Source organism: Poecilia reticulata, chromosome 17 (genome assembly GCF_904066995.2).
Source record: "Poecilia reticulata chromosome 17, P_reticulata-male-v2, whole genome shotgun sequence".
NCBI classification, from domain to species: Eukaryota; Metazoa; Chordata; class Actinopteri; order Cyprinodontiformes; family Poeciliidae; genus Poecilia; species Poecilia reticulata.
The window spans coordinates 5,953,628-5,981,569 of NC_088846.1; the positions used below are offsets into that span (position 1 = coordinate 5,953,628).

General features: G+C 41.6%; 3 protein-coding genes across 5 annotated transcripts; 1 reads left to right on the forward strand and 2 right to left on the reverse strand.

Moving 5' to 3' along the window:
- gpbp1l1 (GC-rich promoter binding protein 1-like 1) lies at positions 1 to 16,493 on the reverse strand. 2 transcript variants are annotated; one of them, XM_008433192.3, is made up of 13 exons: positions 16,338 to 16,493; positions 11,432 to 12,403; positions 10,982 to 11,189; positions 9,732 to 9,846; positions 6,386 to 6,515; positions 4,853 to 5,184; positions 4,696 to 4,771; positions 4,417 to 4,613; positions 3,823 to 3,966; positions 3,518 to 3,673; positions 2,649 to 2,773; positions 2,470 to 2,572; positions 1 to 632 (listed from the first exon to the last, which is right to left on the reverse strand). In XM_008433192.3, exons 4-13 carry the CDS (start codon positions 9,789 to 9,791, stop codon positions 459 to 461), a joined length of 1,497 nt encoding a protein of 498 aa, XP_008431414.1. In that variant the 5' UTR covers positions 9,792 to 9,846; positions 10,982 to 11,189; positions 11,432 to 12,403; positions 16,338 to 16,493; the 3' UTR covers positions 1 to 458. The 2 variants fall into 2 exon arrangements, with proteins under 2 accessions (XP_008431414.1, XP_008431415.1); XM_008433193.3 differs by lacking the exon at positions 16,338 to 16,493 and adding an exon at positions 16,151 to 16,244 and having other exon boundaries at positions 10,982 to 12,403.
- Positions 16,494 to 16,528: 35 nt separating this feature from the next.
- LOC103479003 (transmembrane protein 69) lies at positions 16,529 to 20,260 on the forward strand. Of its 2 annotated transcripts, none has more exons than XM_008433195.3 (3): positions 16,529 to 17,032; positions 17,120 to 17,164; positions 18,055 to 20,260. In XM_008433195.3, exons 2-3 carry the CDS (start codon positions 17,126 to 17,128, stop codon positions 18,724 to 18,726), a joined length of 711 nt encoding a protein of 236 aa, XP_008431417.1. In that variant the 5' UTR covers positions 16,529 to 17,032; positions 17,120 to 17,125; the 3' UTR covers positions 18,727 to 20,260. The 2 variants fall into 2 exon arrangements, with proteins under 2 accessions (XP_008431417.1, XP_081454483.1); XM_081598357.1 differs by having other exon boundaries at positions 16,529 to 16,953.
- Positions 20,261 to 21,379: 1,119 nt separating this feature from the next.
- On the reverse strand, positions 21,380 to 27,758 carry ipp (intracisternal A particle-promoted polypeptide). The gene is made up of 10 exons (XM_008433190.3): positions 27,571 to 27,758; positions 25,826 to 26,195; positions 25,488 to 25,699; positions 24,663 to 24,882; positions 24,274 to 24,429; positions 24,006 to 24,173; positions 23,764 to 23,901; positions 22,923 to 23,045; positions 22,592 to 22,812; positions 21,380 to 22,502 (listed from the first exon to the last, which is right to left on the reverse strand). The coding sequence occupies exons 2-10, from the start codon at positions 26,136 to 26,138 to the stop codon at positions 22,278 to 22,280; spliced, it is 1,776 nt and encodes a 591-aa protein (XP_008431412.1). The 5' UTR covers positions 26,139 to 26,195; positions 27,571 to 27,758; the 3' UTR covers positions 21,380 to 22,277.
- Between the last annotated feature and the right edge of the window lie 184 nt (positions 27,759 to 27,942).

The following is a 27,942-nucleotide window of genomic DNA, read 5'->3' on the forward strand; positions in this document are numbered from 1 at the left end:
TTCATAGTGAAACATATCAGCTTGTCAGGAACCAATTTTTATTAATATCATTATTAATGTGTCATCAGCATCATCAATGAAATGAGTTAGTCTGTTTAAAGCAGAATCAAGTGTGCATTCATTGCCCTTCTTTTGTTGATGAACACTTCAGTTCAACAAAGCGAGGAAGAAAAAGGAAGAGGGTGAGGAGAGGGAGGAGGAGGGTCAGAGGTCAAAGGACTGCAGTGAAGGAGGAAACGCAGGGAAAACGACGTCTGGCAGAGCAGGAATCTCCCCCTTCACTGGGATATGATTGGTTTTTCCCTTGTGCAAGAATGATGAAAAAAACAAAACAAAATAAAAATTGAGAAATTTCAAAATGGTGCTCTAAAAAGAAAAGATGAGACAGGAAGAGGGGGTTGCTTGCTGGGATGTGGTGTTGGCTGTTTTTGTTGGATGTTTTGTTCCGTAAAGCCGTGTTAGGATCTGGTGCAGTCGCCGTCGTCGTCCGAGGTCTGGCTGCTGCTACTGGTGTCGGACTCGGAGCCCTCCTCCACGTGCGCCTCCGCCACACTCCTCCAGGGGGTGAAGTGGAGGGTCACGCCCCGCGTCCTGGGGAGAACCCCGTTTCTCTGCATGCCGTTCTTCTTCAGCTGGTAGAAAGAACAACCCCCGCCCCCCAAAAAGCGTAAGCATTTTTAAGTAAAGTTTTCATACTTTTCCAGCACCACACTTTGTAGATAACACAGGTCAACGGCCAAAAAAAATGTTGTCTGGGGTTTTTCAACCGTTTTAGGGTCATTTTGATGAGGTGAATCAATTTGGTTTTGGTCAATCAGGTCAACTTTCTGACCTATGAAGCAACATGAGCATAAAAATGCATGACTTGTTCTCACATCTGGATCGGTTTCCTGAGAATCTGGGATCAGCGAGATGGAGACGTAATGTTCAATTTACCCTCATCAGTGTTTATGATTCAATTTATAGAAATCCTAGTTTGTAACATTTCGTTAATACACTCTCTTAGTAAACTATTTTTTTTCTCCCAAAACTTTTTCGGATGAGAAATGTTAACGGAAATGAACCGATGATGTCACTAAAATGTCATCGATTTAGTCAGAAGGTCGGATTTCTCTAAATCAAATCAGAATAAAAACCTGACCTGGTTGAGAAAAATGGATGTGATTTTTGGATTCAGTGGTGCAAAATTATCCTAATTCAGTTGGAAAAAAACCCTGAAAACTTCCAGAAAATATATTTTTTGTAACCAAGTGTAGTAAATGAAAATGAACTAAAAAAAAAAAACAGCTTCAGTTCACTACATACACAATGGAGTATTAGGGCCACGTTAAGAAAATGTATACGTTATATATATATATACCAGTGACGTGCGGTCATGAACTGATTTTCCATAATTTAGCTTATGTATTTAATGTACTGTGTTTTTATTGTGACCAACTGTGTGTGTAACGTGTTTTGTGTGCTGAGGAGCGATCATACACGGCAGAGAACAGATTCGAGGTGAGGCAGGCAGTTCTCGTGCCTCCTGGCAGGGGGCGCTCATGAACCCAGACATTGTGACTCCACAACTGCAGAATAAGAGACAGTTACAGCGATCTAGCCATACAGTAGCTGCGCTGATACAGAGAGCGAGAAAGACGTGGTTTTGAGTTGTACTTTAACGGTTTCTCCCTTTGCTGTTAAGCACAGCACGAAATTAATATCTACATGTCTAAGTTTGATTGAGATAACGGAATTATTCTGCGGCGGCGCATCACATGTTAAAGAATAGTCGTTTTACCCTCCAGCATTGTATGCATGCGCAAAATTTCCTTATGTAAACAAAAACATGCAGGGGTCTAGATTTGTAAATCCGATTGTAATTAAGTCGGTGCCTCACCAGCTATGAACCTCACCGCACGTCACTGACACATACATATATTTTTAAAATAAAATTAGCAAAACAGAATCATATTACAAGAATAAAGTCATGACATTATGAAAATAAAAAGTCAATATTACAATTTTATTCTCGTTATAGCTGAACTTTATTCTCAAAGCTACAACTTCATTCCGTAATATTATGACTGTTTTTGTAATACAACTATTTTTGTATTATTTTGAGTTTATTTTTGTAATAGGACTTAAATCTCAATTTTATTGTCATATTTTTTCTTAGTATGACTAATACTAGTTACTCTTCCATCAGAAAATTCAATTATCTCAAGAAATCTATCAGGGAAAAAGCATGCATGTAAAATGTCCACTCTTGGCTCCCGTATTAATCCAACATTAAATTCCACTTTATTACCAAACTGTACAGTTTGAATGTCAAGCACTTTCAAGGACTTCATACAGAAATCAAGCACTTTCCAAACCTTGAAAACCCCCAATTGAATTTCAATTATTTTGAAGGATTTCCTGCCCCGGTACAAACCCTGAACGAGGAAAGCAGAACAATATCTGATCGCATTTCCTTTTTCCCCTCACCTGTTCTGTTTTAGTTTGGAACTCTCTCAGCTCATCTTCTGTCAGAGGGAGGAAGTTGTCGTCGTTTTCTGGGTACTCCTGCCAGCCCATGGCCTTCAGCAACCTGCACCAATCCCCAATGTTAGCTGGTTGCGCCCAGAATTTGTGCGACTCAGAACCAGCTGGCCGGCTTTCCTCACCTGTGCTCTGCCTCCAGGGAGCTGGACAGGTGTTCAGTGTCCGAGTCGCTGAGGGAGTAGGACAGGCCGTTCTCGTGGCACACCTCCTCGCTGTACGCTTTGGGCTCCGGGGTGCTGCTCTCGCCCTGGGGAGGAGAGCAAAACAAACAAACGCATAAAACAACATGTTAGCAAGAACATAATACATACAGTGTGATAAATTAAGAGCAAAAATAAAAAATAAAAGAATTGTTGCAAACTAGGTCTGTCGCAATAAACAATATATCAATTAATCGCATGATAAATTTAAATTAGCGACCTCATTTTAATTTAGAGGCTTTATCGTTTCTTCCTGCCCGTTTCTATTGATGAAAAAGGCTCAACTCCACTGACCGTTCACTTCCTTCCTTAGTGTAAGGAAGGAGTGAACCGCTGCATCAGGCTGTCAGATATGATCATCTCTATCTAAATGTAATGATTATTGAAGGGCAATATAGTATAGACTTAATAATCTGCACTCTTTTGGTTGAAAGTAGTTTTTATATCTACTTTGGTTTCATGTTGTTTAGTTTTTATTCAAGTTCATTTTTTGTTAACAGAGACAGAGTCCATTTTATTTTTTGTTTTTGGTTGTTTTGTTTACCAGTTCCAGTGTTTAGTGTTCTTTTGGACGTAAAGTGTATTTATTGTTGGCAGGATATCATTTGCATTATCATGTTTGAGACAACTGCTCAGCAAAATTTGTTTAAACCAGAGTTTACACAATACTGCCTCTTATTTTCATTCATATCCCTTAAACTTTTTTATCACCACAAAATCCGGCATAATTTTAAAATGGAAGGAAAAGAGCGACAGTTCTTAACCCCTCAGGTTTGAGCTGGCCGCCTCACCTCTCCTGACGTTCCCGGGCTGCTGCTGGTCGTCAGCTCTCCGGTGCCCTCGTCCTTCAGAGTTCGCAGGAACTCGCTTTTCCGGTCCGGACCGCGGCGCATCAGCTTCAGCCTGGAGGGAGCGATGTCTATGGGGGGAGTCGTGCTGGAAGGGTGCTGCAGGGGGCAACAGGAAAAGTTTAGCGTCTTTTTCCAAAATGACACAAATGTCCGCCACTCATCGTTTCTGACGGTTCATTTCGCAGTGTGCCGGTTCTCAGCTTTGTGTTTCAGAAGCGTCGGGCGTCAGGCGGCTCAATTCTAACCTCTTTCTGGGTGTTGTGCTGCGGTGCGCTGACTGGGGTGCTGGGTTTGGCTGCAGAGACGGGGCTGGTGAAGACTGAATCCCGGCCTGGCATGTGAAGGCCAGACTTGGTAATCTCTCTACCGCCGGCTTTCCACTGGGTGCTCTGGAGAAGACCACAAGTCGCTTTATTATTTTTCCCCCCATTTTCTCCACATCAAATATTTCCGTCAGCTTTAGGCCTCACCATATACGTTTTGTAAAGATTATTATTTGCGATAAGTTCCGGAAACTGATCATTACAACCTCAACTGGCTCAACAACTGATAACAAGGATTATGACGCATCTTGATCCAGACATAAAAGAGCTTCATTAACTCCTCCATTTTCATTCCAACACACAGAGACTGTTCAGAAAAAGGCCTCTATTGAGATGTTTTGATGAATCTCTGCTGCCCCCTGTGGCCCAAATGTGCTAAAACCTAAAACCCGTTTTCCCTGAAGGTAGAGGCTTAACTTTGTAAGTAAATAGTAACTAATCCTGAGAGAAAACAGCATGTAAAACTATCAGTAGCTAAGTAGAATGTCGGCCTCTTCTGGGGCCCCTCTGCCCTACCTTGGTGGGGGCCACAGCAGGCTTGGGGACCAGGTTCTTATAGACGCTGGAACCCGTGAGGGGAGCTTTGCTGCCGTTGGTGGGCAAGGTGCCAGCAGTGGCGAACCCTGCAGAGAACGCCGTGCCGGCGTCCTCCTTGGAAACCTTCTTGATGACCAGCATTTTGGACACCATGTGTTTGCTGACGGGAGGGTTTTCTGGAACAGACGTAGGAGAATTCGTGTTACCAGCAGAAACGTTCGATCGTTGCAAGTTCGTCTCGACTAGATGCTCTCGTACCCCACACCCCGGCATGGGGAGCAACTGTTCGCATCTGAGTGCCAGACTTTCCAGTTGTTTCAGGGTTGAGGGAGGGCTGCAAAACAAAAAACACATTTTAGATCCGCTAAAAAAAGAATTGAAGTTAGCTTCCAGTAAATTGGCATCCAGAACTCACAAAGTCCTCTTCTACAAAGTTCAGCTTGTCATCCTTGCCATCTTTGCGTTCCTCGTTGGGGAACTTGTCCTGGTACGAGGTTCCCTTGCGGGGATGGAAGTTGCCGTTGCGCTGCCGGTGCCCCCCCTGCCTGTCCCTGTCGCCTCCGCCCCGCTTGGGGTGGCGCCCCTGGTGGTGGTGGCCGTCCTGGGCGCCGCCACGCGGGGCTCCGTGCCAGTTGGGCGCTTCTTTCCAACAGGAGCCCCCCGCCAGTCCGCCGTGCCCACCCTTGGCCACGCCGGAGTCCACAGAGTCATGCCTCAGGAGCAGCGAGGGCTGCTGCCAGCCATCACCTGAAAATACATTTCATAAACAAAAACACATTATAATAAACTGTCCTGGTTTAAACCTCCACCAGCTGTAGTTTATAACATATAGCTGAATCCAACTTTTTTTTATATTGTACAAAGTTCATGCAGAATAATAAACCAACACAAAGTTGGACATAGAAGTGAGGTAGAAGGCAACGGATTCAAGATTTTACAAAAACGAGAAGAAGAAAATGAGGTTAGGATTACCCTAACCCGTTTCCATTTAGCCTTTATTTTGATACCTCTACATTTATTTTCAAAAAGTCCACAAGTTATGGGTTAGAAAGGCCTAGTCAAATTACAGACCCAAGCTCATTTGAGGATATGGAGCAAAACTTTCAAATTGATCCTCTTCATCCGGTTTGATGCTTTCTACCATTTGCTTTAACTCAATATTTTTATTATTTCTCTGCTGTTTGGACAAATTATTTTTTCCTTGCATTGATCAATAAAGTAATCTTAGATTTTGACTGAAATTGAGGTACTTTTCCCCAAGACGAATGGGCAAAAGTTTTAGTCTCCAGAGAAAAATTGGTTGCTATAGAGATACTCCAAAGACACCCACAGCTGGGATTCCTCTAAAGTGGGTTTAGAAGTGTTGATTAAAGGACTGCTCTCTACTAACACAAGAAAGCAGGGGTGGACATTTATAGTATCGTTTATCATCTATTATAATAAATTTCTTATGATTGTCGCTGCGATAAATTCCAATTAATGCCGTTTGAAAACCTCCAAAATGGTCCGTATTGGTGCACTTTGTTCTCCACCGTTTGTTCGATGAGAGTATCAATAAATTTGAAAATATGATTAAATGCTCGGCCGCAACCAGCTGTTGCATACAGAAAACGCCCACTAGAAATAACTTTTCGGCCATTGTTTTGGCGCCCGCTTTAGCGCAGCACCCACATGCGACGTGTGCAGTGCCTACCTGCTTTTTATGTGCCATGGATTAAACGTAATTACATTGAAAATGCGAATGCTTTTCAAAAGCAATATTTGTTTGTGGGGCTATAATTGCTGTGACACGCAGTCACAGTCACACAGCTACCTAAAAAAGAAGTAAATAGTTCTTCTCGTCACTTTTATCGTTATCACAACAGCACCGCAAAGTACCGTGATAAACCTAAGTCCATATCGCCCACCCCTAGATGCAAGTCTGAAATAAGGTCAGTGACGGGGTTACCTGCTGGAGCGCGCAGGGAGCCGTTGTTGAAGAATCCATCAGAGGAGTTGTGGCGGCGGCGGCTCACAGCAGGTCTGGCGTCTCTGTGGTGGTGAGGCTCACCTTGCTTGTCAAGGTTGGCAGCAGGGGACTGAAGGACGACAGAAAGGCAGCGTGAGTCAAGCAGGAAACACGATCCAACGACATTTTCTCCAGGATACAGTAAAAAAACGGTAGAACAGAGAAGGTGAACCTCTGAATAATCTTTCGGAGGTTCTGATGATATGTAAATGTTTATGATCCATCTCAGCAAAAAAACAGAAAATCTTACAACATTTGAAATGAGACAAAACTAACTCGCAAGTAACTTATCACCAAGATGTAGGAGCTTGTTTTAAGTCAATAATTCCTTAATATTGATTTTTTTTAAAGTACTATTTCCACTTGGACATTATTTCAATAATAAGACATTTTTTCCTAAGTTACAAGTAAAATTATCTGCCAGTAGAACCAATACATTTTCAATCAATATTAAGAACTTATTTAGTTAAAACAAGTTCCTCCATCTTGCTAAAACAGCTTCTTTTAAGTCATTTTTGTTTTATTTCAACGGTACTAAGATATTTGCACTAGATCAAAAATACTTGGTAAAATTTTTTTTATTTTTGCTGACTGTGTAATTGCTTTTCTTTCAAAACAACTTACCAAGTTAAAGAGTAACTAGGGGACTCTAAAGTAGAGCAGGAAATTAAACGACTAAAAGTCACCACACACCGAAAGCCAGGACCGCAACTACTCTGATGTAGCCGAACCATCGACCCGTCATTCTGTGAAGTCCGAAGGTCAATTCAGATTACGTTCTTCAGCACACGCCCGTCTGATCACTTCCACAACATAAAACCATCTTCTGGGGAGTAAACTAGAGTTTCAACTTGTTATGTGAACACAAACGGATGGAAGAAGTCGACCCAGAGGTCAAATAAAGTGCCAAACAGTCGGTAACAAAGAGCAGCTGTTTCTAATATTACAGCTTAAGGAAGTATGATCACACCAAACAGCAGCCGAAGAACTGGTTCTGCAGCTTTAAGTTACGGCGCTTCACACGACCGTTCTCATCCTCTGAACTTCTTCACATGTTGTAAAAATTACAACCGTAAACCTCGGCGTGTTTTATTAGGCCTGCGTCTGATTGCCCAACACAAAGGAGTGAGTGATAGTAAAGTGGGAGAGAATTATACACAGGCTGTAAAATCAACTTCTTAAAACTCTGAGACGTGTGGCATGTATTAGATTTCAGATTTAGTGGAACCAGTTTTGCTGCAAGTTTTCTACATGGTTATTTTCTTGCTACAAATTCCCAATTGGATTTCTGCCTGGGCTTTGACTGAACTGTTGTACCACGAGAATATGCGTTCATCCCTGGAACCAACCATGTAGAAGCAGCGTACAGTTTTGACGCTCCGCAAGTCTGGAACAAACCTCTAGAAAACTGAAAAACGTCCGAAACACTGACTTTTTTTTGTTTTGTTTTTTTAAATCAAGGCTAAAAACTCATATGTTTAAAGTTTCCTTTGACTCATAATAATTGGAACATTGACCAATATATTTGATGTATATTTATTTGCTTGATCATTTTTGACAAAATGCAATGTTTATTGCTCGGTGACTTTTTGATTTGTTTCATGGTGTAAAGCACTTTGAACTGCTTTCTTGCTGAAGTTTATTTGCGATGTAAATAAACTTCATAACATCCACTGAGGTTTGTGGTTGTAACATAAAGGTGAATAAAGTCCAAAGGGTCAACCTCAAGGACAAACAGTTACAATTAAAACTGTTGTTTTTGGTTTGTTTGTTTTTTTGGCAACCATAGATGCAGAGCAAGAAAGCACCAACAGTCTACAGAAAACAAACCTGTTGTAGTTTCTGTTTGACGCATGTCAAAACAAATCTTTGCACTCAGTCAAGTTTAAAGCCTGGTTTTCTTCCACTGTCTACCTCTAGGCACACAGACAGTGCAAGGGAAACACTTTTTAATACAAATCCTTTAATAAAACAGATCATGTTATGTTATTTCGCACATATTCTGTGCAGTAAAGCCATTCTGTTCTATTTGACACAGAACCACTTAATCAAGGCAATTCAAACACAAAAATTAAACCTTTCCCAACAACGGCTCTGAGATAACAGAGTAATGAGCCTGAGGAAATATGAAATCATGTTCAAATACTGTCATTAAAACTATAATTTAAGGTTTTTGTTTGCAACCTCAGACACATAACCGAGAATTTAGATACCGTTGTCTATGAAAAACTTTGTTTTTGTTGTGATTCCTGCAGTGCAGAGGCACTAGTCACATCACGGGGACGCCTAGTGTTTAGGAGGGGAACTGACAGCTTCCATATGTTGTATCCTTTTTTATTGATTATCATAAGTAATTCAGTAAAAGCCTATGCAATGAAAGAAGATGAAACATTACATAAATCAAACTGATTTATATTGTTATCGCTGTATAAACTGCATTAGCAGCAGCAACAGGAGAGCGGCTTGAAGAGGAACAGAGAGCTGCATAAACCAGATTAAAAAACTAAATCAAAAGTAAGGTCAGTTACATGATTTTCACTGACCAGAATCAGAGCAGACTGCAGACAGTAGAAAGCAAATTATAAGATAAGATTTTTTTAATATAGAATTTTAATTTTAAATACAAAATGTTTATATATTTCTACAGTTTTGTCTTATTTCCTGCTCTTGACTGTGTTGTTCTTTCAGTAAATGGCCTGTTTTGATTCTATAAACTCCAGTTAATGACTAATCAATAACCAAATGAGTTGACGATTATTCCAATAATCACAGTTATTCGTTTCAGTTCTATTTGGTTGTGGAAATTCTGCATGAAAACAGAAAAAAATATGTTTAACTAGCCTTTTATATACATGTTATAAGCAAATATATCAACGGGATTTATAACATTTTGACCAAAATTATTGAAAGTCACAATGGAGAGTCTGAAGAGCCACACAAAACGCCAAAAAAAAAAAAAATCTATGAAACTGCTCCCGAGTCAAAAGTAGCAAATCAAGCTCGCCTTTGGTCTGATGAGGTCTTCACTCAGTGGACAACATTTGACAATTATGCATGTTTTCCTTATTAAGGCACTAAAAACCGTGTTGAGGCTCTGCTGCACCACAAACTGACTGCAGTCATCAACCTTGAGGGGAATTTATCTCTGAATGCAGACACACACTCAGATCCCAAGATATATTGGAGCAGTGTGTGCAAAAACCCCCCCCAAAAAAACACTTTGTCTTTTCTCACACACGCGCAAACACAAACACACACACACACACACACACATATATTTCGCTACCTTGGCAGGCTGGGGTGTGGAGAAGTTAAGCCAGGCAGGGACAAAGTCATGCTGCGCCATTTAGGTCCAGTGTTTCCGGTCAGTGGATGGAGGCATCAAACCTCATGGCCAGGATCTACAGAAACAATTTCCGGGGATTAAATTCAGGAAAAGATAAGATTCATGTTTTATTCAAAACGCCTCCGATGGTAATTTTGTTTTGGATCAATAAGCGATCTGCAGAAAAAGGTCAGAAAAAGGGGAAGCCAAAAGCTATTTTTAGTAGGAAACAAAGCGGGATGTGCTGCAGCAGCGCCTGTGAAGTTGATAATCTGACAGCTTGGTTGTAAACACACGGTTTAATTTTGCTCCATGATTCTTTTACAAAAAAAATACTTATGCAAGACATTTTCCTATGTAGTAAATAAGTATTTTTCATTGGAAATGGAAGAGTAGGAAAACATAAAAGTTGCCGAATCACTTCTGGTTAGCGCCGGGCGATACGACATAAAAATGTAATCAGATTTTTTTCGTGCCAGATACAATTTCCTTTCTAACCAAGAAACTACAAATGACAGAAAACACTTATTTCAATCATCCTGTGTGAGCTGTATTAGGGCTAGGTTACGAGAACTTTTCTTTATGTACGACAATATAGTCATAATATTAGCAGAACAAAGGCGCAATTTTACCAGAACGTCTTAAAATTACGAGAAAAAAAAGTCGTTTTAATGACAAAAAAGGCTGAGTAATTAACTTTCTTTGTCTTATAAAAATATGACTTCATTCCAGTAATATTGTGACTGTAATCTTGCAATCAGGAAACCAAGATCTCAGCCTGCCCCTTATATTCCGTCGTAGAGTTGACCTGAATGAACAGAAGCTGTAAAAGTAGCTAGTGAAACAAGATGGCTGCCTTGGGCAAACCAACGTTACTTTGACCTATGGGACCTGTGTCCTAAGAACGACATCAAAATCACATGTGAATGAGCTTGCTCACGAAATAAGTGATTAAAAAAAACACGCAGCGCCATCATCATCATCCATCCATTTCCTGTCATCTTCTTTGTCGTTTCCGTCAGTAGTAACATTGGGTTGCCGAAGATGCAAAAAAGTGTTTGTTTTCCAAAATACGCTAATTTCAGAAAACCACCTCATGCCAGTACAAAAACTTGCCATGTTTCAATTAATCTGATTTACTTTCACAATTCCAATTTGTGCAATTCTACGGTCAAAGGAAACGCAGCTAGTGAGTGAAACCTGAACATTACCCCAGAGTCTGTTGCTCTGAAGTCCTCTGCCTCCTCTCGCTCCCTCTCTCTCTGGCTGGGCTCGGTTCCTTCAGGCCTGTTGGCACTGATCACAGACGGCGTGCGCTGACAGATGGGAAGCGGCACAAAGAAACCCCCCGCTCCACCTCGACCAGGACAGTGCAGTCCCTTTCTCCAGACGTGGATCCCTTCGTCCAGGATGAAACAGCTGGAGAGGAGTCAAAATAAAGGGGGTTCTGCTGGAATGATCTGGAGCACTGATCCAGAAGAACAAAAATTAAAAAAAACTAGCCAAGCGGTGTGACTGGATCTTTGCAACAGAAGAGCAGGAAGGGGGAAAAAAAAGTCTAGATTTTTTTTTTTTTCCGAATGCGAATTAAATCACGTCTTCTGCGCTCTTTTGATGAAAGTTCTCACAGTAACTTGTTTTTTTTCTTTCTTTTCTTTTACCTGACAAACTGACTTCTTCAGTTTTGGAAGCACTTGCTCCTACTGTCGTGAAATAACAGAAACTCAAAACTTGATTGGGCTTAAAATTGATTGGCAAAAAAAAAAAAAAAGAAAAAAAGACGACGCCAGAAGTGATTTGTCCCCCAAAAAAAGTTGAAAAAGGAGAAAAAGAAGCTAGTCCCGTCTTATTTTCTGCGGAAGGAAAGAGTCTACTGTGGAAACTGTGCGTCCTCGAACATGGACGGCGCTCGTGAAGCAGTCCCGCTTTAGCTCCAGGCAGAGGGAAGAGAGGCCGGTGATGTCCTGCCACACCGTGTGCCGGTTCGCTACAGTCGACGAGCCTCTCACCGAATCATTTTTAAAATCTACGCCGGCAGGCAACGGAGAAAAAAAAAAAAAAAAAAAAAAAGACAATTCGCTGACAGTCTTATTGGCAATGGAGGTCGCTGGAAGCCGCCGTTCACCTCATTAAACTGGCGGAAAAAAGACTGTCGTCGCTCGAAAGAAAAAGATTCAGCAGACGTTCAAAGTCACATGACAAAGAGAGGAGGTAAAAAAAAAATGTATAGGCGCGAAGTTACATCTCTGTGATTTTCTGTTCGGGTTAGTGAATTTGAGACGTTGCCGAGCGAGTCATCGTAACGCCGGATTTAGCTTTGGAGCTCATGTAATCACATCTGGAAGATGCCCGTGTGGTTAGGTGTGCTGTTCTGACTGGAGGACACGCAGGACTTCGGCCTGATTTCATAGACACGCAAAGTCAGAAAGCCTTCATGAAAGTCGCCGAGCGGGAACTGGGACTCGTCCGAGAACGAAGCCTGACAGAGGCTTGATCGCTGGCTTTCTCTGTTAGAGGAAGAGGATGCTGGGAAAGCGGCGATGTGTTTGATGTTTGGAAGGCGGAGCTCTGAGCGCCTGAGATGCTTCGGGGAAAGTTTCTTCTTGCCGACTGCTCACGGGAACAGACTGGATCTGAAAAATAAAAACAAACCCAGGATCATTTATTACGTCGGCAGAGGTTAGAAATGCAACAATCCGGCTGGCAATTCATTTTCAGTTTCATATGTCGCTAAATCTTTATCTGCTAGAAATAAACTCCAAAAAGTCCAGCCGTTCTTAGTTTGGCTGCAACTGATGAAAATTAAAAATGGAACTTCATGAAAAATGTGACGTTTTGAGAGGAAAAATTTATTCTTGGAGTTACAGAGTTTGTCGTAGTTTCTGATGGGAATCTTGACATTTTAAATCAGGATTTGTTCAAATTTCCCCACAGAACAATTGGAGCAATGTCAAGCACTTTGAAGGTAAGTTTTAAAACTTTTCCAAAATCACACTTTGGAGACAAAAACAGAACTAAAACAAAAAGACATTTATCACTGTTTTTAATAATATTTTGTGATAGTATTCTATATTCTACAGGATGGGCAAGGTAAATTAAAATGTGACAACGTTTTATGTTCTGAAATGTTTTTCTCTCACACAACCTGAACACCTGACTGGGCTGAGAACAAAACAGTAATTTAACAAAAGAAAATTAAAAATACACCAATTTCAATAATTTTGCTTAACGTATAAAATATAAGCCAACCTTAATTTCATTTACACAGATCAATAAGTCTTCTGATCCATTAGGACTAATGGATATTTATTACATTGAACAATCCAAACAAATTGTGTTAAGGATATTGACCTTCCTGCTCAAATTAAATTTACATACACAAAAAAAGACCTTGTAAAAAAAAAAAAGTTGCATTTTCTGTCATTTGACAAACAAATAATTTTGGCAATTTTAGCTGAAATAACAGGAAAAGTTTATTCTGATTTAACTTCAGACAGAGATTAAACAATCAGTGTTGTAGTACTAGAGATCGGTCTTGGTCTTGAGACCATTTTTTGATGGTCTCAGTCTCGTCCGCATTTGGTCTCGGTCTTGTCTCGGCCTCGGGCGCTAAGGACTCGGCATTTTATTTCAAGACCAGTCAAGACCGCAACTGTGAAAATATCACTAAACGTACAGCATACTGTCCAGTTTATTTATTAACATAGTTGTTTTCAGTGGATGCAACCCCTCTCACTTGCACGCGGCGCTCCAAGACATGTGCAGTGGTTTCCTCTGAGCGGCAGAAGATGTCTAATCGTCAGTAATAAAATAGCGCTGCATAAATCTTAAGAAATCCGATAGCTACAGCTAACTCAGCAGCGCTTCGCTTTCACAGACGGTGGGGACGTCGTCTAACTTTTTTCGTCACTTAGAAAAGAAGCTCAAAGAAAGGTAAAGGTAAGCTCCATTGACGTGATGTTAGCAAAGCTAGCTGTATAGAGACACATAAGCATTTGTGATGAAAAAGGTTGTCACTCACTGCACTTAATTATTGTGCGGAGGTGTTGACTGACTTGTCGCATATCTGGGACAACGCTGTATCCAAAAGTCTGCAATATGGTGATGTGACATTCAGGAACAGTCCTATTTTTATGAACGGCTCTTTACTTAGAAAATAGGACTGGAGTGTCACTGAGAGCCGTTCTTTGTTCTTGTAATACTCTGCGTACACTGCAGTAGCTATCATTATTTTATTTAATCATGTACATTGATATTTTTTTAATTAACAAATAAATAAAACAAGAACGAAAGAGCATGCAGAGCATATGATTGTTTTCGTTCAAAGTGGCAGCTGTAATGTCTGCCATGGTGTCAGACTACCTGGCTTCATGTAGTGGGAGAGAGGGTGAAAACAGTCACGGTGAGCGCCTTGTGCTTGGTTACTTCTTTGTTGCTCCTTGGTCAGTGTTCATAGTTGAGCGTTATTTACCATCAGGGCATTGCCTCAAATGCTGTTTAATGGTGCAGACCGTGATTGTTTCTGACATGAGCAATATGGGCAAACTGCCAGGGCGTTATCTTTTTAGGAATGGCACGAGACCACCACAGATTGTAGCACAAAGATGGAAGCCCTTCATTTTAATATTGGTAAAATTTATTAAGTATTTAATATCTAGGTGTTTCTATGGGAATATGGATCTTTCAAATCAATTTGAGAAGCAATTTTGATTATATTTCACCATTTTATCGTGTCCTGTAGCACGGGGCGCTGGTCTTGACTCAGTCTCGATTTCCCTCGGTCTTGGTCTCGACTTCGTCTCGGACCCTAAGTCTTGGTCTTGTCTCTGTCTCGATACGCTCTGGTCTTGTCTTGGTCTCGGGTTAGGTGGTCTTGACCACAACACTGGCGTTTTTTTAGTTGTATAAAAAAAATATCTGGTTTCAACTGCAAACGATTATTTCCAAATTTAGGCTTTTAAATAGAGCGCTAGATTGCACTTTATTGCAAAACTCTGCAGTTTGAATATCAACCACTGTCAAGGATTTTATACAAAAATCAAGGCCTTTGCAAACCGTGAAAACACCTAATTGAAATCCAAGTATTTTCAATGATTTCAAGCACAAACTTTTCAGTCACCTTAAAAGTTTGACTGAAACTTTAGCATGTGGACAAAACCAGACAAAATGTATGGTACATACTTGGCCACAGTGAGAAACAGCCAACAAAAAGTCAAGGTGAGACTTTCAAACTTAAAGAGTAATGTACAATATTTTTTAAAAAGCCAACGGTCCCCAAATACATATCAGATTGGTGTCATATCATATTAGTGAGTATGAATAATTTTGAGTCCTGTGTTTACAATTTTTTTTAAAAATTCAATAAATAAAAAAATTTAAAAAATCAACAATTCAAAATGTGTCACCCAAATTCTTGTTCAACAAAAATACCTAAGAAACTTTTGGAATAAATTACTAAAAGCCAAATAAGAAGCACCAGTAGCATAAAATTACATCTGTGATAACCATTAGCAAGCAAGCAGCTACTACTATAAAATAAAATGTGGAACTGAGAATATATTGCAGCTCTTTAAATAGAAAATTCAGGTTTTAATCGAGCATTTAGATTCCTTTTAAGTCCCTAGAGCTGCTACAAACAGCCTAAATGTGAGACATTTACCAAAAGACTCTAATTTAAGACATGCTCAAGGAAACAGACGTTCAAAGACTTCTGCTATCATCTGTGAAGTTTTCATTTAGAAGAAACCCGACTGCTTAAAGTCGAATTCGTCTCCAAATCGAAGGTCTCTTTCATTGAATTTTCGTGAAGCCATGTCCACGGTGAGCTTCACGCGCAGGGAGAGCCTGGACTGGCTAACGTATCCCCACTAAGCCATTACGTAAGAGATCATCATCAATGAGTTGGCCGCGGACAGGCGGACAGCACTTTGCAACTCATACATTCACTTTATTATCGGTCAAAATGCACGTGCGTCAATTTCACAGTTAGAAAAATAGTTGAGCCAACAGCACCTCGTCGTAAACAAACCCAATGTGCCCTCGGAGCTGCAGCAGCAACCCAATTCAACAGTTAACGCGCACGTTTCACCGAGCTAACTGGCTAAATTAAATGATTTAAAGTGCTATGGCATATTTCAGAGAGGTAAATATTCCACAGCGTTTATTAACTAGTTGATGATGACCACCGGAATATAGCGCCGTCATTTATGTCCCACCTCCGCAGCTAGCAAACTGTCTACAAAACTAAGGTTCACGTTAGCATAGCAATTGTTAGCAAAGAGCTGGCATTAACTAGCCTGTTTAGTCACCCGTGAAAACAATGAAGTATTTAGCAGGAGTACGTGGGGTTAGCTGGCTAAGTCGACTTAAAATGTACTTACTATTGCAATAATGCATAAAACCACCAATTTGAGCAACTGTCACGGGCTTACAAAAGAGGTAAACAGACCTGGCTTGGTTGGAACAACACAGTTTCAAAATGGCTACCTTAGCAGCAGCACCACACATTTATCAGCTTGCTAAGTGCTAGCGAGCTAACTTGCAGTGTTTTATGACGATAGCGCCTACCTTCTTAGGAGCAATGTAGTCTCAAGTTGAGAGGGATTCCCATACACAGGAACTCTGTGAACACAACAGACACAACTTCTTTCTGTATTTGCAAACTTCTTCGAAAATCGGGCTGTCTACGTTTGTTTGGGTTTTAGGTGCGCTTACGACTGGCGCTGGCACTGAAGGGATTCGAACAGCCTCAAATGTGTTGCGTTCAAGAACTCTCGTCAGTATGCAACGGGCGGAAGTTTTAAACAGCTCGTCAACGGAACTTTCTGAGTGACGCTACTTTTAAAAATGCATTCGTACTTATATAATGGAATAAACGCATAACTGTGCCGGCAAAATTATACTAGTGTTCCCAAAAGCATTCAAAAAGCAAAGCGCTGATGATAGGGACAGTGGAAATGTGCAGCTTTGAATGCAGCTCAACGAGCCAGTCTACAGTCAGACAAATCGATGTCAGAATTAAGAAAGGCTTTTAATCGAGTACCGACGGGGTGGCTGGGAGAAAATGACCTCTGGTTTAGCTAGTTCACGTTAACTTTGGCCCTTTTAAGTCGATTTTTTTTTACAGTCGTTCAATTGGCCAGGGTAAACCGGTAGGCTAGCGAACACACAGAGTTACAATTAGGTAATTGTGACGCCCATGCTTTATCCTGAAAGTTATTGCACTTGAATAGCGTTGTATTGCATCAGAGGTTGGATGCTAGGTGAGCAAAACAACAGATTTATGTTGGCTAATAATCTAGATAATCTAGATGTGCTGTTTTTGTTACAAATTTTCTTATAATTTGTAGGTCGAAATGCTGCGGTTTTCATCCGGAAGGAAGATGATATTTGGGGTAAGATTATGAAGCTTGCTTATGTTTACATGCAGTGCCTTCTAAAAATAGCAGTGGACTTTAACATATTTTGTCTGTGTATTTTATTAGGATTTAATTTGATAGAGCAGTGGTGCCTAATTCTCAAGTGGAAAGTGGAAAATAATAGAAGGAAACCACAATAGTGCAGGATAATTTGTATTCAGTTCCAGCATCTATAGAATCCTATCCTGTAAAATTTTCAGATATGTCCCTACCACTTCCAGCAAGGGATATTTCTATTAAAGAATACCTCAAACAAAGCCAGATTTGAAGAGCAAAGAGGTCTGACTGTTTCCTGAGAATATTCCATGAATACGTTTTGAAATAAACCTTCCTATAGTAGCTCCTTCTGCATGTTTAGTGTTGTTCCACTGAAAGCTAGCAGATTTAATGTGAAAAGTTCAACAAGTCCAGGTTTTCCCCTATACAACCTGCTAAGCCTGGTGGTAGGGGTGCTCACAGTCCACCGTGATTTTGTATTTTTAAAAATGTTAACGGTTACAAAAATTTCGACGTGCCTGAGCCTGAGATTTCACAACTTGGAAATAAAAGTGCGCGAGGCTATTGGACTGGTGGAGGGACGATGCACTCCCTTGCACCCAGTTCAGTGCATCAAATAGAAACCTACCTTAATCCCTCTATACTGTTATTGGTGTATAAAAAAACCCTATTTAAAATAATAATAATAAAAAAAAAACATGTAGCCTGGTCAGGCTTATAACACACTGAGGGAAAGTGAAGTGAAATCTGACTTCTTTTGGAAGGTGCTATAAATATGGGCGTGTTGGTCTTAGGGACACATATCACAATATGTGGTAACTTGTGAAACAGGAGTGGAGTTGATGTTTTTTCTGTGCCCCACCACTTAGCTTCCAGTGCGGAGATGCATCCAGCTGAAATCCAGGTTACCTAGCTACACAACAGGAACCCCGCTGCTGGTTCCTTCCCCATCCACCGCTTTATTTACATCCGGCAGCAGATGTCGGAGCGTCAGGCCCGCGAGCTGGGTGACCTCTCGTCTGTGTCACGGGGATTCAAGAGACGCCTCGGCGAAAGGCATGAGGGCCCTCGCTCAGGCACCCAAACCGGCTCTGTACCTAGGATTCTCAGGCCTCATCCCGTTTCTCTCCGCCCCGCTGTTCATGGCTGCCACTCAGTCCTTCTACCCGGAAGTAGCCTACACTCAGATGGTGTACGGAGCCTCCATAGTGTCGTTCCTCGGAGGGGCCCGATGGGGCTTTGCCATCCCCGCCGGCAGCCCTGCCAAGCCAGACTGGATGAACCTGGGGAACAGCGTGGTGCCGTCGCTCCTGGCTTGGCTGGCGCTGCTCTGCAGGGACAATGTTACAGAGGGAACCTTGGTGGTTATAATGGGACTGGGCCTGTCGCTGCATTATGACCTGACCCTGCTGCCGGGCTACCCCGCCTGGTTCAGAGCCATGAGGACCGTCCTCACTCTGGTCGCCACCTTCTCGCTTGTTGCCACGTTGATACTCAAAAAAGTCTGCGTAGAGAGGAAACTTAAGGAGGTGGAGAAGTGAATTATGGGAGTTTCTTTTTTTAATTGAACATATAAAATTAAATACTTTATGACAAATAGTCTCAAATTATTGTGATACACAATAATATTGTTTTGAGACTATTTTTAGGTAATATATTGATAATGGTATAATAATGCAAGTATGCCCTCTCAAAGACTAATAAACTTTAATTTTGTTAAGAACACTTAACACTGGAACCAGGGGTGAAAGTAGTTTTAAATTCTTGGGGGTACTATATATATATATATATATATATATATATATATAAGCTGGGTAGCTCTTGAATTGCTACAAAATAAAGCTGTATTTCCTTAAGCCCAGTGGCTGTAATGTTGACACCTTGAGATGCCATGAGACCTAAATCCTGAACATCATCTCATGGAGTGCATCCCAGTTCCAGATTTCCATGTCTGGCATATAACTATTAATTTTAGCTTTTAAACTGGTTCTATTGATCCTGTGTCCAGACAGATGGACAATCAGTAGCCCAGCATCATGACCTGTTTGTTCTGAAGATCCTGCAGCTTCCACTTCTCTTCCCAACATGGCGCCTCTTCACCCTGACAGGAGGAACCACCGAACTCTGTCTTCTGAAGTTGGGATATTTAAGCCTCCCTGAACACATCGGTGGTTGATTAGTTAATTTTAAACTCCTGCTCTGCTCGTTATTTTGATAATGGAAGCGAAACCCACAGTATTGCGCAACATCTTGTTGAAACAATAATTACTGAGATTATTATTGTTGTTGAATCATTAATTTGAACACGTTTTGTTGATTTTTTTGTTGTTCTTTAATAAAGTTCTGAACGTTTTGATAAGGAGTCAGAGGAGGACGTGCTGCTCTCAGCGTCCGGCTGCGTTCAGTTTGTCACCTAAATCCGAGATCGACTCAAAACCTTCCGCGATCGACATGTTGCACCGCTGCTCAGTTCAGAAACAATATGTAATGGGAAAAAAGTTATTTATTAACTGATTAAGTCGTGTTTTAGATTGTTCTTGAAAAACGAATCAGTCACGGCTGATTAGTGGGCGCAGTCGTGGCTGCACAGTGAACCCATTGATTTTTTACAGCAGACAGTCGCTCCCCTCTCTTGCAGGTGCTGCGTACCCCCGCTAAATCTTTTAGGGCTACGCAGTACCCTGCCGTACCCCCTTACTTTCAACCCTGACTGGAACTAGAAGATATTTTAAATATCCAAAATTAAATGCAACAATCAAAAACAGTAAATACAACAGAAATAAAAGCCACACACACCCGAAACCATAAATAAAATGGATTATAATTTCTCTATGAATAAAATTGCCCTTCAAAAAATATTACTAATCATGGAAATTGTCAATTTCATTTTAATTTATGATGCAATTAATTGTTTTTTGAAATGGCCTTAGCAGGGATTCCACAGAAACGATTAATAAACAATCACAAATCTATATAATTTTCAAAAGCAGAATTTGACACTTTTAGTGTAAATGCAAATTGTGAGCAACTTTAATAAATAAAAAAAAAAATAAAATCAAAGTTGTGACATTTTTATTCCATGCTGTCAAATATTCTTTGTGTCCGGTAATATATTTTCCATAGTGCTGTTGTTTTAAGTTATAAAAAAAATTAGCTGACAGTTTTGACCACGTTCATTTCGGTTTATTTTTCCGATAAATGCAGCTGTGAGAACCATTCAAGTGCAAAACCTATTAACGGTGTTCTGCCTGTTCACTGGGTGAAGAAAGACAGAGGAGGACCGACTCCGATTTTGACCAATAATTGTTTTTTTTATATAACTTACATTGTCAGGTCTTGTAAACTCACAATACACCTTCAATACTCCAGTCTTATTTAAATGAACAACTCTGAACACGCAAACTTGTTCTAACTGCACGGGCTCTCAAATATAATTGAGCATTGCTGTTCAAATTACTAAATTAACTACACAAAAAAAAAATCGGTTCCTTTGGTTTTTATTTTTCACTACTTTCATATGTCGCCAAAGTCTCCAATAAGTCAGAATAAAGTCGCTAAATTTGACACAAGTTGCTTTTTTTTTTTGGGAGGGGGGGAGATGCTAGAGGTGCGTCTAAATATAGCGACAAATTCTCGAAGTATAGCAACAGTGAGGCTAATTGGGAACATTCAGATGTGACCTGGTGGGCGAGTCTCAGTCACGGCAGAGCAAAAGGAATGGTTGATTTTCAGACCTTTGCAAAAGCAGGTAACATCGGTTTTGCATCAGCCAATCACTAGTCATCCAAAGTTAGGGAAATCACAGCACCGAGTTCGGTGCATTCCTGATTACACATCCACCTTTGTTAAAGAAAAAACTATGTCCGCACCATATCCACCATGGAGCACAGTGGCATCATCATGCTGTGGGGAAACCCTTTCTTCAGCAGGAACAGGAAGCTGGATAAAATTGGTGGCGTGAATCTTCACCTTCTGGCAGGAAATCCACAACATGGAGGCAGAGCAACAACAGAAGGGTTTAGAACAAATCCAATTCGTGTCCTAGTCAAATCCCAGATATAAATCTAACAAACCATATGCGGCAAGACTTGGAAAATTTTGAGTTCGTAGACGCTTTTACGCCCAATCTGACTGAATTGGAGCCGTTTTGTCAAAATGTCATTTCCAGCAAAACCCAAATAAAACACACCAAGGTTTTGTGGTTGTAAGGTGACAGATTGTGGGAAAAGTTTTAATGGGTATTTCAGAATCAGAGTTGAAATGTAACGGCACCCACTTACGACTGGAGTAAACATAAATAATAAAGATTTACAGCAGCATTATGTACAAATAATCATCCAGTGAAAATAGAGAGAGCATCCTCCATCAAGTTTCCAGTAATAAATGAATCCGACACTAAGAACAACCAAAGGTTTCACTGTCGGCCATCGTAGAAGCACTGCATACAACAGAAAACACAAAGCGGTGATGACCTGAAAGTCTGAGACAAAGAAGCTAATGAAAGAAAAACTTCTTCATCTGATCAGCAGGGCCGGATTTAGAAGAATCAGGGCCCCTGGGTTAGGACTAGTTTTGGTGCCTTATCCAAAAGAAAAAATGGGAACAATTTTACTCATGCAAATTACAGTACATTAATAGGTGCATGAGCAGATAGTTTAAAATGTCACAAAACAATGTACTGCAACTTCAAAAGTTTTAAATATTTGACTATTGTACACATTAATAAAAATTTAACAAGATTAAAACTCTGCACTTCATATGGACCTTTCAGTTTTACATAAGGTAAAACATGGATTAATTACAAAAACATCCTAAATCTTTGGGGGGCCCCCAAAACTCGTTGTCCTGGACGACTGCCCCCATCAGCCCTGTCTAAAGTTCGTACAACATGCTTGATGCCACTCTCTGTTTCAAGTAAAATGATTTACTCCTACTGAAGATAGGAAGAGCGGTTTGGCACTTTCCAGAGCTGTGCAGTTAAAAAAAGGAGACTCGTATAAACAACATTAACCCTCTTTTTGGAGTTTTAAGGTGCAACATTTCCACGGTTTCCTTCGCCTCCCACGATGTTCACAGTTCAAAGCGGCGGTCGTCAGAGGACGGCCAGCCCGCCGTCGCAGCGGCTGGTGATCATGTTGCCGACCTCGGTCCACGTGTCCAGGTGCGGGTCATAGATCTCCACAGAGTCCATCGTCACGGGCGCCGAGAAGTCCCTACTGGCGGCGCGTCCGCCCACGGCGTAAAGCAGCCCGTTGACGGCCGACACTGACAGGCCCGCGCGCGGCGTGGACATCGGGGCCGCCTCCACCCATTTCTCCTGCAGGGGGTTGAGGGGCGACACACATCGCAACGCGGTGAGAAAAGCCCTCAGAGATACGAGACGGCGTGTACGAAATCCCGCCTCACCTCCTCAGGACAGTATTTCTCCACCGTCTCCAGAGCGCCCAGCGCCTCGTTCCAGCCTCCCACCGCGTATATGCAGTTGTTGAGGCAGGCCACGCCCACGTAGGCCCGACGCTGGCTCATCACCGGCAGTGCGCTCCATCGACGCGAGATGGGGTCGTAAACCTCTGCTGAGCGCAGCTCCATTCCTTCATCGCTGATCCCACCAATCACATAGATTAACCCTGAGAATAATAATAGTAATAATACGTTTTCTCGCATTTTATTCCAAATCATGTAAAAAAAGATCTAATTTCAGCTAAAAGCAGGGAAAAAAATAAAACGATAAACAGACCCTGTAGCTCACAGCAGCCAAAGTAATATCGGGGAACCGCCATGCTGCCGATGACCTCCCACTTGTTTTCCTCCGGATCGTATCGCTCCATGGTTTTTCCGATCTCCGATCCGATCCAACCACCTGCAAGCAGACGGCATTTTCAGCCGGTTAAGATCAGGGGTCCACCGATAAATCGGCTCAGATCCCTTCAATTTGGGAGATCAGCAATCGATTTTTATCTACCTAAAAATCAGCAGCTGTCCTATATGATGTCACCCTACTGCTGCTACATTTAGCAACTTTCACTCAAGAGCCAATCAGTAACAGCCAGAAAAACTACAATCGGTTAAGGTTCATCCATTCAATGTGCCGTCCCAAAGTTTGTACTTTTTTTTTAACATTTTGTCTCGTTTACAACAAACATTAATGTATTATGTTGAGATTTAAGGCACCAGACGAACACAAACTAGAGCAAAATTGTGAAGTACAAGGAAAATTGTACATGGCTTTTAAAAATATTGTGCCAATTTAAGATTTCCATTTATTTAGGGGTATTGAAATAAACGGAGACAAATGCAAGCTGCACTTCCAGACATTTTTTTCTGTCAGAAAATTTGAAAGCCAGGTACCATTTTCTGCCCACTTCACAGTCATCCACTGTCCTGTGTCTTACTCTGCCCTATAAAATGATACAATAAGATAAATGAATAGTTTTTGTTGCCATTTTGCTTCAACAGCTTTGTCAGCTGTGGTGTCTGTCAGCGTTTTGTGCCGTTCATAATATTTTGAATATGATGGATTCCATTTAAAACGACCCTTGTAGCCGTCGTGTGCTCCCAGCAGTAACGTGGCGTTTTACCGAGTGCGTACAGCGCCCCGTGGCAGGGACACACGCCAACTCCACATCGAGGGAAATTCAGAGACGCCACGGCGGCCCACTGCTTCGTCACCGGGTCGTATCGTTCTGTGCAGTCAAAAATCATCGAGTCTTTCTCTCCTATCGGCAGAAAACATAAAAAAATAAAAATAAAAATAAGATAAATGCACATTTTCTGAAGTTAACTTTAGACTTAAGGCAGAGAGCGAGCGCAGCCTTTTTACCTCCCACCACGTAGATCATGCCCTCCATGACGGCCACGCCCAGCCCGCTGCGGGCCTGGTGCAGAGACGACACGGTGGTCCAGTACTGGTTGAAGGTGTCGAAGCGCTCCACGCAGCTCAGCGCCCGGCTGTCACTCCAGCGGCCGCCTTGCAGCCGGGTGTAGCCGCCTGGCAGGAAGAAAACAATTCACGGGTTCACTTCTGGGTTTCGTCTTATTTCAGTGTTATCGTGGGCTGTGTAGTTTTGTTACTGTTTATAGATCTCGACCTATTGCGTAGAGGTACTTTCTGGCTTTTCTTCTGGGTCTCGTCTTTGCTGGTTGGAGCTGACTGTGCAGCTTATTTTCTTTGGGAGACTTTGTGACCTCGGTGTATTCCTTCAGCAGGGTCTGCAGTGCCACCCGCAGGCTGAAGTCGGTAATACCTTCGTTCAGAAATGAGAGGAAATAGGCTTTTTTTGGGGGGGGGGATCTGTTTCAAGAAAATCGGACTTGTTACAGTGATCCAAGATACGACGGAGTAATAGGGGCCATACTAATAAAAAAATAAAATAACAAGAAGGAGGTCATCATTTTATAAGGATAAACTAAACCTTCCAGCTTCACTGAAGCCGTATTGAAAACAAAAATCATCTTTACGTGCTGATGACCTACCTACCTTCTATGTACTTGAAGAGTCTCTGAGGGGAGAGCAGAGGGAAGCGGACGGCCTCCAGCACCTCAACGACGTGCTTTTTCCTCTTGGCCACGTCGTGCAGGACCCAGTCCATGGCCGCCGTGAACACTTGGTACTCGTCCTCGATCCTCAGCTCCTCGCTCCGCAGAAGCCTCACCAACTGAGCCTTCGACAGGCCTCTGAACTCGTCCGTGACGCACACCTGAAGGAGGCGGTGGACACGGGCGATACGCACGCACGGTCGGGAAGGAAAAAAAACAACAAAAAAAACATTTAAGAACATAAATGTCTTATTTTTTTTATTTTATATTTGTTGGACTGGATCGAATAAAGTGACGTTTGATAGGGCTGGAGGATGTATACAGGTTTCATATCGATCAATCTACTACTGATTCAATTTTTGTTTTAAATATCAGAAATACTGAAACTGGTGGCGTAATCTTTTCTGTTTTATCCATTTTTCACTCCATGCCGTTGTTGTTTGTTTATTCTTAAGCAGTTATGAGGTGAAACTTGAAACCGATGCTGTGCCGGCTACTCAACGGGTTGTTGCTAGGTAACCAATGAGTGAGTGGGTGCATTAATGGGTATGAAGGTATTAAATAAAAAAAAATTTAAAACAAGGAATTTTAGACATGCAAGAATATGTTTACTAAGCTTAGTAAGTTTAATAAAATGTTAACTTTATTTTGATACCAAGATTACTGAAATACAGTTTGCAATTGCTGGGGAAAACTAAATTATATTTGGGCATGTTGTTGTTTTAGAAAACCCTGCGACAGGCGGTGGATGGACGATGCCCCGTACCTCCAGGAAGTGAACGTGAATGTAGTTCTCGGTAAATTCCAGCATTTCCATGCAGGCGATCTGCTCCAGAAACTGAAAGATGCCCACGCAGTTGAAGGGGTCCATGTTGCCCTTGAGGAACTCGCCGCATATCGACACCACCTCGATCAGCTGCAGCATGTCGGCGGCCACCATCAGCTCCTGAACGTTCTCCACGCTGACGCTGATCGCCCCTAAAGAAAAAAAAAAAACAAACAAAAATGAAAGGAACAGATCAGATAACATCGCCAAACAAAACAAAACCCAACCTCGAATGCAGGAAGAAAGGAAAACGATAAAAAATAAAAATAGAGACGTACCTGTGTATATGAAGTCCAGCAGAATCTCAAAGATTTCCGTGTCCACGCCGATTATCTGCACCTCGTCTTTCTCCGCCTCCCGCATCCCGCCGGAGAACAAGGCGGAGAAGTAGGGGCTGCTGGCGGCGAGCACAAGCCGGTGGACCCTGAAGACGCGCCCGCCCACTTTGAGCCCCACGTCGCAGAAGTCGCAGCGGAGACGCATCTTGTTCATCTGGGCCAGGATGAGGCTGGCGTAGCGCTCCGAGGCCAGGACGGCGGCGGCATCGTCTTGGCCGCATGCGGCCGACGTTGACACAGAGATGGAGGACATGGCAGCTGAGGCTGCTGCGTTACCATGGAGACAGGCGTCCTCCTGTCCGAGGAGTCTCTGCGTGATACAGCAGGAGCAGGAAGGAAAACACATCTCTATCAAGGAGAAACACGCGACGCTGATAAGATCACAAAACGTGATCTTTGTTTCCTTATTTATTCTTTCTTCTGTTTTGTTTTTTGTTGTCGTTTTTCTTCCCTCTCTTTCCCACTTCTACCCAAAATTTATGTGTGACTTTACACTAATGAGAACAAGAAAATAACTTTTTTTTTTTTATCTGAAAATAACTACCAAAATTAAAAAATAGTAATAATTCTAAGTTCTAACCCATATTTATTAAAGGATTCCATTTTTGTTGTGACACCACCTGGTTATGTCCTGTGTTTCGTCTTTGTCCTAAATGCGTCCATTAATCGTTTTTATGCATATTTTTGTTGCTGCCGTTTGTTCACTTATCTAATTATTTTGCAGATTCATGCATCTGTTAGTCTGGAATGTTTGTTTTGTAGGTACTAATTGGCAAATTAATGACAAAAGAAAAAAGGAGACACAGACAAGACAAGCCACACTCTGCCACCAGGTAGACTGTTACATTTGTGTTTGTTTCATCATAAGCTAAACATTTTGTCATGTCACCACCTAACTTTACTGTCTTTTTATGCAAAAGGGCAACACAAAGTAGCAAGAGTTGTGGCATAACACTGTGTCTGACATAAAAGTACCATCCCCGTGGTGGTGGCAGCATCATGCAGTAGGGATGGGGGGTTTTTCCCAGCAATGAAGGGAAGCTGGTGAGAGTTGATGAAGTTAAATACATGCCGACCTCAACAAAAAAAAAAACTATTAGAGGCTGCAGAAGACTTGAACCTGAAGTGGAGGTTCAGCTTCCAGAATTGACCCTTAATATGCCGCCTTGGCAACAATGGAATGGTTGTATAGAAGCACACTCAAGTGCTAAAAAAAACACTTAAAGTCCAGATCTAGATCCAATTCAGATAACGCAGCAAAAGTGTTGAATATGCATCACATTTTTCTGTTTTTTTCCCCCTTTCTTCCTTAAATCTCACAATTATGCATTAACGAAATCACGTGATAACCCAATATAATAAGCCAGTGGTTGCAACGTGACAAGATTTAAAATGTTAAAAGCTCCGAATGTCTTTGTAAGGCTCTGTATGTCATTTTTCTGTCCCGCTGCTGCACATTCTTAAAAAAATAAATGACACTTGTCTCTGCTTTTAGCCAGACATGCTAACAGATAAACCAACCCACCAGTGTGTGTTTACATAATTCTATTCAGCAGTCGAGGTTTTAGCTAACAGGACACCGCTTCGACAGCCGAACACCGACAGACGAGAATATCACCCGAATGAAAATAAGGAGTCTGACTCAAAAGGAAGACATAGTTTCTCGTTTCTGCGCTGAAACTCACCGGTGTGTTTACAGCTGAAGATGCGAAAAACTTCCGCCGCCCTGCAGACTGTCAATCCGCTTCCTCCGGGTTCCACTGAGCCGGTCTGAGTCTCCAGGCATCTCTAATCAAACCAGCTAACATCGAGACTTATCAAACAGTCTTGACGCTGACGGAACCCACGAGTTTTTATGAGCTTCAGTACTTCGGATACGTTAGCACATTTACATTTCTTCAGTCTATTTATGTTTAATAATAAAAAAAATAAAAACAAAACAATAGTTCCGACGGCTTTTGTTTTGAAATACACAAACATTTTATACAAACGTGCTAAAAAAAGAGCACATTTGTGCTTTAAAAAAAAAATTACTATTTTAATCTGAGTAGGCTGTT